Source organism: Pinus tabuliformis, chromosome 7 (assembly GCF_031772625.1).
Source record: "Pinus tabuliformis cultivar Carrire ecotype Pingquan chromosome 7, CPIR1, whole genome shotgun sequence".
Classification (NCBI taxonomy): Eukaryota; Viridiplantae; Streptophyta; class Pinopsida; order Pinales; family Pinaceae; genus Pinus; species Pinus tabuliformis.
The window spans coordinates 1,503,231,520-1,503,242,936 of NC_142293.1; the positions used below are offsets into that span (position 1 = coordinate 1,503,231,520).

An 11,417-nucleotide genomic window follows, 5' to 3' on the forward strand; every position below is an offset into this window, starting at 1 on the left:
TAGAAGAGTTTAAATGTCATATAAGGATTGACCCTTTAACCTCTAATAGAGCCAAACATGTAATGGTCACTACACACCCAAGAAAGATAATCATGAACAAGGAAGGAATATGGGCTTGCATGTCTATAACATACGAGCTTACCACCCATCGTCCTACTAGGGTAGAAAGAGGGAAGTTACTATGTTGACCTGATACCCAAGGTACAGTTATGGAAATGGGATCTGAAATTTCCATCTTTTTTAACCTCCTCAAAACCTAAAATGGACAACATCGTTGTGCTCATCTCATCGAGATCTTTCCAATGATATAAAGTTTTCCTTATTTTAGCTCCCGGATCAAAGTATATGGCTGATTAAAGTCTAGCCTATTAGAGAGTGCCATGTGTCCCTAGCTTGCCACATGGCACCTACATGGTACCCACGTGGACATCCATGTCATGGCCACCTCATCACTGCATGGCAGCCCTATCCCAATTTCCAACCCATTCATGTTGTGACACGTATTATCCCCTTTCCATAGCTCACAAGGCCAAACATATATATATATATATATATATATATATATATATAGAGAGAGAGAGAGAGAGAGAGAGAGAGAGAGAGAGAGAGAGAGAGAGCCATGTGTCCCTAGCCTACCACATGGCACCTACATGGTACCCACGTGGACATCCATGTCATGGCCACATCATCACCGCATGGCAGCCCTACCCCAATTTCCAACCCATTCATGTTGTGACACGTATTATCCCCTTTCATAGCTCATAAGGCCAAACATATATACACACACACACACACAAGGTGTGGGGATGTTGGCCCCTCTATGCCACCTCACCCTGAGAATAAAATCTCGGTGGTATCCTTAGAGTCCCTTGTTGAAAATTCCAGGGAGGAGCTTTTGAGGTTACATGGATCCCACGTGGACCCCTCCTCTAATGGATCTTGACACCATTTGTTGTATTCGCGTGCTAGGGCTCTACCTTGCCACATCATCCTAGCCTCTTCCCTTTACGACGCATTCAAAACCATCGGGATTACATGGAGTCCACGAAGTGCATAAACTACTCTTCATATGGTAATAGAACCTTCCATGAGCATGTATTTACCTCTAAGTGGGCCCCATAGTGCCACATCACCGCAGGGATTAACTTCCAGTGGGATTGCACTGACTCCAAAAGAAATCATCAAGGACAAGGCATTGGGGTGACGTCAAAGGCCATTTCCGTCAAGGTGATGTCACCCTCCATGTGGTTCCCCTCTGGGTGTGCCACATGTCACCAATTTACTAGCCGCTTAGCCCCACAAAACCCCTTAATCTAACTGACACATGTCTTGTTCTCTAGTTGCAACGTAGCCTTGAAGCCATGTCACTTGTCATGCTAGTCGTAGTTCCCACCTAGTTCTCCTCTTCATGATAAAATTCAAATTTCACATTATAAAGAAAACTAGGGTCCCTCCAATAGTGGAGAGCATGCTTACCAATCAACGACGAAGATTCAATGGAGGTTTTCTTGCCAACAGGCCCCACTATGCCACGTCATATTGGCGGGATCCACATATGCCTCCACTTGAAACCTCTAGGGTAATTCCTCCAAAGCTACATGAATGGAATTGGTGCTGCCACACATCAAAAAAATCAGATCTCCCCCTACCCTACACGTGGTTGTGGCTCCCGGCCTTATGGTTTGACAAAAGTCTTCCTTTTAGCCCCTAATGAATGAATTCCAACCCCTACGATGAATGAACACATACACTTCATCCCCCACCCTTAGCGCTTGGTCATAGCTTCTATGGACATAAGCTAATGTGACTCAAGGGTTGGATTCTTAATTCCTTAAGGCTCATCCGGATCCCCTGTTCATTTCCATGCACATGGTGGTAAAGATTTGTAGAGCTATCCCTCCTAAGCTTATAATGCATGCTTTTATATAGTCACACTAACCTTCCTTAGCTTAAAGAGGCTTCAACCCAACCTGCAAATTTAGTTATGTGTGTGTGTGTGCGCGCGCGTACACACACACACACACATATACATATTTTGAGCTTAGCACCGATAAAATAAGGATTTGAAAGCCAAATCTGTAAGTTTCATAACAAACACAACAAACATATGTCCATTTATTTATACTAAGGTCCATTAAACAAATTTCAAGCTCATAACATTTTAGAAATCTACAGGCCTCTTGGACTAAAAATTAAACATAGAACCAGATCATGAATACATACATTAATTCATTCATTTACCTAGTAAACATATACGAAAAAAAAAAAAAAAACTATCTTTCTTTCCATGCACACACATTTAGATAATTCTGCATGTTCGAAATAGACATAGAAATATACATATTCTTTGAGAAGCTAATCAAGGAATAGCCTCCCATTCTCACTTAGGGAAAAAGGCATCCCTTGTCAATAAATCAAGCCATTTATTAGCACATAAAACACAAAATACACCCCATTTATAGTAAATATATTACTTTAGGCATTTAGCTTATAGATGCATGACATAAATTCATAACAAGAACCATATGCATTCAAGCATTTCAACCAATAAACCTCATGCATCAATATCCTACAACCATGTACTTTTCTCAGAGCTACACATTAAATTCCACAAGGGAAACTTTAGTTTTACAACTCTCAGCTAAATGCATTCATTTACAATAAAAAAATGGCCAAACTGAAGGTGGGACTTCAATTTTCTACCCAACCCCACTACATCCAAAATCACTTGCAATAGTCACCTCCAAGCCAGATTCACGATCTAAGGGGAATTTATTCAATAGTTTTTAGCAGAAGGCCAGACTCAACTCAAAGAGGATAGGGATCACTTATAAAATTAGGTGGTTTGTCAGCTCTTTAGAAACTTAGCATCTTGAGTGGTTTCCCATCTAATTATTGGCAAGTACTCATTCCCCTTTTCCTCAAAATTTTCTTGAGCTCCTCCGAGCCACAATTTAGATTCCTCAGGAATTCATTCCCTCTACTTTGCAAGTCTCTCCAGCACTTCTCACATTCTTTCTCAAGAAGAAAATCCAATCTCAACATTATTGTGCAATTTCTTTTGTATAATTTCTTAGGGTGCCTCTTCATGTTCCTCTTAGACTCTTTCTCTTATTTGCACCATAAAATTAAGTAAAAGTTCCAGCTAAACCCACCTGTGTTTATCTTTCCTCTTCCCTTTTAGATCATGAATCTATGGCCCCACTCTTAAGACTTATTCATAAAAATATATTCATTTATAATTCAGAGTATTATTACATTACAAAAATCAAGGAAAAAACATACCATAAATGTCACAATGTCAAAAAAGAAAAGGAAAAAAAAGAGGTTATGAGTCCCTTAAAATATAATAAGAACCAATAATATTTAGACTCAAAGGGAGATGCCTATTAAAAAGAAGGGCAACTATTAAAGTCATACTGACATTACAAAAGTAAAGGGGATACTCAAATTCAATACTTTTCCTTCACTCGTGGTTGAGTTTTAAAGTTTTTTAAATGTAAGTGTTAGGTTTGCCTCATATACCACAACCTATGGTAAAATAAATATTTTTTTTAAGAGTATCATTTTATTATAGGATGGAAATGTATACTGAGGTATTCTAGTTAAACTTGGAATCATTGAATTAAAGCAACATTAGATTAGTCCATGTTACCTAAAGAGGTTAAATCTATGAATTTAATTTAAAGAAGGGACTTTGCGTTGTACTCTTGTCTAGGGAAGATTTATTTTGTAAGATACGTGAAAGACAAAACAATGATCATGTTCATAAACAAAGAAAGTTTTAGATAAAATTTAAAGGAATACACTTTGACTTTGAATACTAAGTCAATGGACCCACGTGCAAACAACTAGTCTCATTTAATGCCACCCTAAAAAGTTGATTGGCAACAAAAGAAAAGAGCGTTTTTCAATTTAATATTCATATTTAGGTTCCTTCAGGTATGTATTAGACAAACTTAAGTTGATTGGAAATCAAGGAAACGAGTGTTTTACTGTTTAATATACATATAAAGTGAGGTTCCTTCAAGCATGTCTGAGACAAACTTAAGAACTAATTGTATAGATCTATATAGATGTAAGGATTCTTTAGTTTTCTTAAATGGTGTAAAGAGTTATGAAGAATCTAGGGTCTCCTCACATGACTTTGTAATGGTGCATGAACTCGAACCTCAAGGTGAAGCTAGCACCAACTTGTTTCATGTGCCACAAAAAGTGGCAAGCCAACTAATTTCCACCCTATCTCTACATACCACTATTGGGTACAAGAATATTCCAGAGCCAACGGAAAATTCAATTAAAATTTGTAACAAAGGGCTACAATAAGAATATAGTTACATGTCATATTCATAAGAGCTTGTTTGTACAGAGAAATAAAGTTACAAGTCATATTCATGAGGACTTATGTCAACAAAGACATAACCATAAGTTAGATATTCACATTGGAAAAGATGGTTTTATCAACATGATTTGTAATTTCATTTGGTTGATAGACTAGTGGTATTGGTAATTAGTGGGCGTATATAAATATAAATTATTGGAATATATAGTTTTTAATTGTAGATTTTCAGCAAATGTTGTATAATACGTGTTGGTTATGTATTGGTTGTATTGATGGTATACATTGGTTTATGAGTATGATTTAAAAAAAATGTTGGGAAAAAAAGATGGTTTATTGTGAAGAAATAGGGACTATTCAGATTGAAAAAGATGGCTTTATCAACCTGATTCATAATTTCATTTGGTTAATAGAAAAGTGGTATTGGTATTTAGTGGGTGTATATAATTATAGTTATTGAAATATATAGTTTTTAATGTAGATTTTCCGTAGATGTTGTATATGTATTAGTTGTATACATGACATATAATAGTTTATGGGTATGATTTAAAAAAAATTGTTTTGAAAATAATGATGTCTCATTTAAGCACAGAATATGATAATAGTTATTGTATATCATTTTTTCGAGGGTTTTTTAAATCTATGAATAATTATTTTGGAACAAGATTATGCATATTCAATCTTATGAACATAAAACTTTTTTTCTTATAAAAAAATAGTTTTTAATGTAGGAATGTTCATAAAATCATCAATAAAATAGTTTTTAGTCAATTAATTTATACATGGTTGTTGGAATTTTTAGTCTCTAATGCAAGGATGCTCACAAAACTATTCTTACATTAGTATGTGTTCATGATGGTAGCACAATTATGTGTTCCTTTCTAGTATACAATTATCTTAACTTTAGATCTATGATCTACTAAGAGGGATCAAATCTCCCGAGATACAAACTTTCCATCAAGTTTTTTTAATTAAAAAAAAAAAAAATTGTTCACTTCAACCGACTTGATCCCTCTCAATGCATAATAGATTTAAATTTAGATGAATTTTTGTGTGTGTAACACGTTAACTCCATGTTAAGCACTAAAACAATACACATTTTCGTCATTTTGTGTTGTGGAAAAACACATTCAGAAACTATAAAGTATCGTATTTTCTTAGCATACATACATTGTGAATTGAGAAAATATGGTCATTGATGTATGAGTATTTATAAAAAGTTTAAAGAAAGTGCATAAGTAATGCGTGTGAAGAAATGATGAAATAAAAGAGGAAGAAAATTGTGATGGATTAGTATAAGCATGAAAAGATGAACATGTGTTGAAAGTGTGGAGATAACATGATGCAGCAAGTAGCCGTGACACAAAAAAAAATAAGTTATGTGTCTTAATTAAGGATGACATGCATAGACTACAAGGCAAAGAAAGAGCATCTAGACTTGTGATTAAGGCATGGGTGCAAGAAAGCATAAAACAAGACAATGTGTAGGGGAACACAAAAGAAATGTAAGGTTGAATGAAAGTGAGGTGTAGGTGCAAGATAGTGTGTGCAGTGGCAAGCATAGATGAACCGAGGTGCAATAGGGTTGAGCATGCAAGGAAGTGATGCAAGCATAGGAGAACTTTTCAAATCAAGGATTTGTGCACATGCTAGAATGATGTTGCAAAAGGAATTGGGCAAATGTTAGAATGATGTTGCAACGAAAAACGAAGCCACGAGGAAGTTTTTGGTGCATGAAGTGACATACGAGGAAGTGGAGAGATATTTGCAAGGCAATTACAACCAAATTAGGTGTGTGCTAATCGTATGTTGATAAGGTAGCCTATAAAGGTGATAATGCTAAAGGAGATTGCATTCATTTGGCACTGAATCAACTAGTGCTTATAAGTTCGCTACTTGTAAATGTAAGATCACACAATTAATTATAAAGAAGTCATGTTGAGTAGAAGTATGAAGGAAGGAAGATTGATCCGACAAAGGTTAATGATTAAAAACACAATTTTGAGAGAGTTATGGACATTGCAGGTAGAGATTGTAAGGTTTAATGTTGGTTCATGAGGCTAAACTCAAAATCTACCTAAAAATGTAGCCATTCCATATTTTTCACAATGCATATTGACATGATAAAAAGAAAACAACATTCAAAACAAAGAATAAAAGCTCACAATAAAATTTAGATAAAAAAATGCATACAAAATAATTATAAAAAAATAGTATAATAACATTAAAATTGGTTAACTACTCAAAACAAAATTAGGTGAAGAAACTATTTTAATATTTCATTTTACCCATCTTAAATAAAAATAAATAAAAAAATAAAATTTACAAATAACTAACCTCTTATTTTACTCCATCTAATAAATAATAATAATAATAAAACACTAACTTGCATATCTAATAAATAATAATAATAAAAAAACACTAACTTGCATATCTAATAAATAATAATACTACTAAATTGGCTATCTAATTTTATTTAACTGAAATAAATATTCAAAATATATTACATTGTTTCACTTAATTTAAATTAGGAAAAAAATAAAAAATACTAATTTAAATAAAAAATAAAAAAACTAAAAACTTTTATTTTACATTATTTAACTTTGAATTAAAAAAATAAAATCAAATGATACTAATTTAAATGGTTAAAATATTAGCATTTTATTTTACTCAACTTAAATAAAAATTCAAACAATACCAAACTGAAATAAAATATTTAGAATATACCAACTTATATAAAAAATTATGAAAGTTGAAAATTTTTACATTAAATAAAAATAATAATAATCGAATTTTATATATAGTGAGAGATGATTGTCTATGATGATGTGCGTGAGTGGCAAATTCACGAAGGTGCAGTTGGCCAGTGTGGCCGCGTTAAAAAACTATAGAAAGCTAGCCCTACTAGTGTAGGTAGGTGACCGGGTTGTGCACCGTGAGCGGTGGCTTCAACTATTGAAAAACCAGCCCCAGTATTTGAAAAAAAATCCCTGGAACACTGTCCATACCTTTGAAACCCCATGATAAAGCAGGTTTCCATGGCGGAAAAGAAGCAACTGGGTTTGTAGTGCATTTTCTATGAACTTCCAACTTTGAAACAGCTAGTAGACGTGAACGCATAAAAGCACATATCACGAGAACGTTGAAAACAGATTTGGAAGGCCTCAGCTACCTTCATTATCAATTTACAGAAAGGAACTTAACAAAGGATATATTATGGATCTCAGTACTGTGAAAGAAGGAGCACTGAGACGACATCAGTAAAAGAACCAACTGATACAGCCAAGGGTATGATTTAAGGTACTGAAATTGTCTCTGTACTCTAGTTTGCCTTAAAATTGAACTATGAGAAATTCTCTGTTGTTGCTTTCAATTTTATGCTCTGTTTATAGATGAACAGAGCATCATTTTTTAGGTGTTAGTTTATTGGCCAATGGTAGTGCAATTGTGGTACTGGTAGGCTCTAGGATTTATGCTGTCAGTGCCCATCTATTGTTTGATTTTTGAAAGTTCAGGGAATACAGCCAATGGATTTGTTATTGATTGAAATACTTCCTGCTGAGTTTCTTCTTCTTATTATACAGTCTTGCATATTATGATGTATGACCAATCAGTATTCCTGTAGTTTTCAATGTGGAATTTATTTATCTGTGTGAAGAAAATGGCCAGCGATCTGTGTGGCCAAACTTACTTGATGAAGTCTATGCAGTCCATTCCTATTTCAAATGCTTGACTAAACATTACTTCTAGTATTTTACTTCTGATTTGTTTATTTCTCCTTATTCCAATATTTTCTGTTCATCTAAATACAAAGGTTTGTTTACCAGGTGTCTGTGGATTGTTTGGCTTTCCAGCAGTTCAATTCCGCATTTCGAGGTTTTTTTTTCAGCGTTTCTATGGAGAATACTTGCCAAACCAGCATATTGGTTAACTCTGATACCCATCCAATTAAGAAGACTACTTGCAGCTGTTCCCAATCAGGGGCCTGTGACAAAAATATTAGTCCTAGGGATTCGAATTTGTTTCAGGAAAATTGTCTAGGTACACGTTCTGGTCTTATGTCACTCACTGCTGCTATTTGTATATTCAGAATTGGCAGGTCTTTCTATGAAGTATTTTGCATAAGATCAAATAAATTCATCCATGGCTCTGTTTGATCTTAAATATAATATGAACTTAATTTCTAGATGTGGGGCTATACCTTTATGTACTGAAAGTATTAGGCCTAAGTGTACAGTGCTCATTTCTTCTGCAGGTATGGATAGTCAACAGGCCAAAAAGAAAGACCAAGTAGATGGGCGTGAATCAAGCATCATGGATATTTGTCACGGTTGTTCAGATGATATTTATGACACTGCAAGTTCGGATGCCCTGATAGAGAAACTACTGGAATTGCCACCTGATCTCCAGAATTTAAAAGAGAGGGACGAAGGGCCAAAGACTGGATCTGAGAAAAACAGAGTTGACTATGGGATTCTGGAGCAGAAACTGAAGCAGTTCCATATGGGAACTCCCAATCTGAAAGAAGACTATGAGATCCCTCAAAACATGACAATTGGCGAATTGGGTCAGAGAATGAATTCACGGGAGCATAGTGCCAGTTTCCTGACGATGGGAGACACCGATTTAGAATCACAGATTGATTCAAGATTTATGCAAAAGGAATCTTCAGAAAGCACTGATGTTTTCCAGAAAAAGGTAATTAAGATTGAAGCAGAATTACCGGATGAGATTAGAAAAGGGCAGGAGTTTCAGAGGGCAATTGAAGATTTGCAGAAAATGTTTGTCAGTTTAGAAGAGGAGAACAAAGCTCTCAAAACGGATGTGCATAGGCCTCTCAAGAATAATGATGGGGCTAAAAAGTTGATCTCCGGCATGGAAAATTATGGATGGAGTGGAGCTTCCACACTTGAAGCCCATAAAATGAAATGTATATCATCAGAACAGCAGGAACAGAAACCTGTAGTGAGCAGACAGAACGAGAGACGTATCGAGAAAAAATGTAACAATGTGCAAGCAGAATTGTTATTGGAGGAAGGCAAGAGCAGCCTTAGAACTGAAGCATCCTGTGAGCTGCAGGGGATGAAGAATTTTAGAGATGGAACCTCTGAGTTATCGATGGAAAAGGAGGATCTTAGAAATGAAAAATCTGGGCAGTCTGATTCAATGCAAGAGCAAATTACACTTTTGCAACAGGAACTGCAAGCTAAAACCGAGCTTGTTGAGATCCAACAGAAACAAATTGTGGATCTCCTACAAGCACATGCAAAATTCAGCTGTGAAAACGCCAGATTAACAAGTGAACATAACAGAGGTATTGAAGACCATGGTGATATCAATACTCTGCAGGCAGAGCTTGTACATGGACGACAAGAAAATCAGAAGCTACAGAAGGAGCTTTCAGCAAAGCTCACTGAACTTAAGAACCTTCACATCATGTTCTCTACCTTGGGAAGGGAGAAAGAAATCATGGCAGCAGAATTGGTACTGAAAGCAAGAATACTGGGTGAGATGGAAGAAGACTTGAATGACCTAAAAGAGCAAAACACGGTACTGTCAAACAAGGTAGAAGCTTATGCCAGGGAGAACAAGACCAAAAACCGAGATAACCAAGCAACAATTGCTTCCCTTCAGAACCGCAACAAACTATTGGCAGAGCAAGTGCTCAAGACATCAGAAGGATACCGTGCCTTTAAGAGGAAAACAAAAGAGCTGCAAGAACAGAACAGTGGATTGAAGAGGGAGATTGGCAACCTCAAAGCCTCCATGCTCAGGCAGGAAAAGTTTACACGTGTTCTGGAGTCAGAAAGGGCTGCACTTGTGAATGAGATCACCTGGGGTAAGCAGCAATTGCATTTTCTGCTGAAAAAATGTGAGTGCTTCCCACAGGAGACTGAATCACTCACAGAAGAACACTTAATGAAGCAGGATAGGAAGAAAAGTCTCAAACAGGAATTTGTTTTGCTTGAGCAACTCCTGCTCTGCTTCAAGGAAGAGATTGCTTGTATCAAAGCAGAATCTGATAGAGAGATCAAAGAACATAAAAAACTCAAGGACGAAATGGCAGTGTTGCAGAATGAGCTATTGTATCTGCATACTGAGAATAGCTTACTTCTACAGGTGAAAAAACTAGACGAAACAAGAGATGGTAGTATCAAAAGACTAGATGATACAGCAGACTTTCTATTTTGCGAACGAGAAAGTCTTCGGGCAGAGATGGCAGACATCGATATGGTGAAAATCAAGCTTAAACTTGACGATGACATAGATCGTATGACCCAAAAGCAAGAGGATGCAGTGTGTTCAGAGAGTACGGCTCCTGGTTCTGAGGCCAGCCCTCCAACGAATCAAACTGTGAAGTTTGACATTGTGGCCGATTTACAGAATTCAATTCCATATTCATCAGAAGCTCTACTCATTGATAATGAGAATGCACAGGAAATGAACTGGACAGCTAACAATAATGGGAGATTAGAGTACACTGAAGGACAGTGGAAAACTGACATTGGTGGCAGGCTTACTGTCTGAGAAAACTTTGGTCAAATTGGTTTTTAACTTATATGGTGATACTGAAATGTTCTTTAGCATACTTGGGAAATAGTGTGGGTTGAGGTTGAGTGGTGATGATTATGGTGGGTAGTGAATTAATCCCTGGATTTTAATTTACATTTATAATGTATATGTCAAAGCATTCTGTAAATTTGCGAGATATATGTATGATGTAAAGATCTTCATTGTATCTACTTTTCAAATGCTCAAATGATTGCAATTCTTAACTAGGGTTATTCCCTACTTCTATTCGTATAGAAATCAAAGCAGTATTTAACCCCAAAAAATCATTTTGATGCTGGAAAATAAATTATTCATTAATTTTATTAAAAATGATTTTATTTTAATTTATAAATTTTATAAATGGGGATGCAAAACAAATTATTGAGTACAATCACTTTCTTAATCATACAGTTTGTGCAACCAACATTGATTAAATAACAGGAATCAAATTAATTAAATTAATTATAGTTAAATTGTGTTAAAAACTAATAATGACATACAACTTTATATTAATAAACATTACAAT

At 35.5% G+C, this 11,417-nt stretch overlaps 1 protein-coding gene across 2 annotated transcripts; it reads left to right on the forward strand.

Annotated features, from left to right (window-relative positions):
• Nucleotides 1–7,183: 7,183 nt before the first annotated feature.
• Nucleotides 7,184–11,078, forward strand: LOC149253527 (uncharacterized). Of its 2 annotated transcripts, XM_089456850.1 has the most exons (3): nucleotides 7,184–7,639; nucleotides 8,167–8,380; nucleotides 8,595–11,078. In XM_089456850.1, exons 2-3 carry the CDS (start codon nucleotides 8,236–8,238, stop codon nucleotides 10,865–10,867), a joined length of 2,418 nt encoding a protein of 805 aa, XP_089312976.1. In that variant the 5' UTR covers nucleotides 7,184–7,639; nucleotides 8,167–8,235; the 3' UTR covers nucleotides 10,868–11,078. The 2 variants fall into 2 exon arrangements, with proteins under 2 accessions (XP_089312976.1, XP_089312977.1); XM_089456851.1 differs by lacking the exon at nucleotides 8,167–8,380.
• The last annotated feature ends 339 nt before the right edge of the window (nucleotides 11,079–11,417 follow it).

Bases quoted from the DNA above. Each gene is read 5' to 3' on its own strand.
- LOC149253527 (XM_089456850.1), top strand. From the start codon at position 8,236: ATGGAGAATACTTGCCAAACCAGCATATTGGTTAACTCTGATACCCAT. The intron at 8,381-8,594 runs GTACACGTTCTG...TTTCTTCTGCAG, and splicing joins GTTTCAGGAAAATTGTCTAG to GTATGGATAGTCAACAGGCC.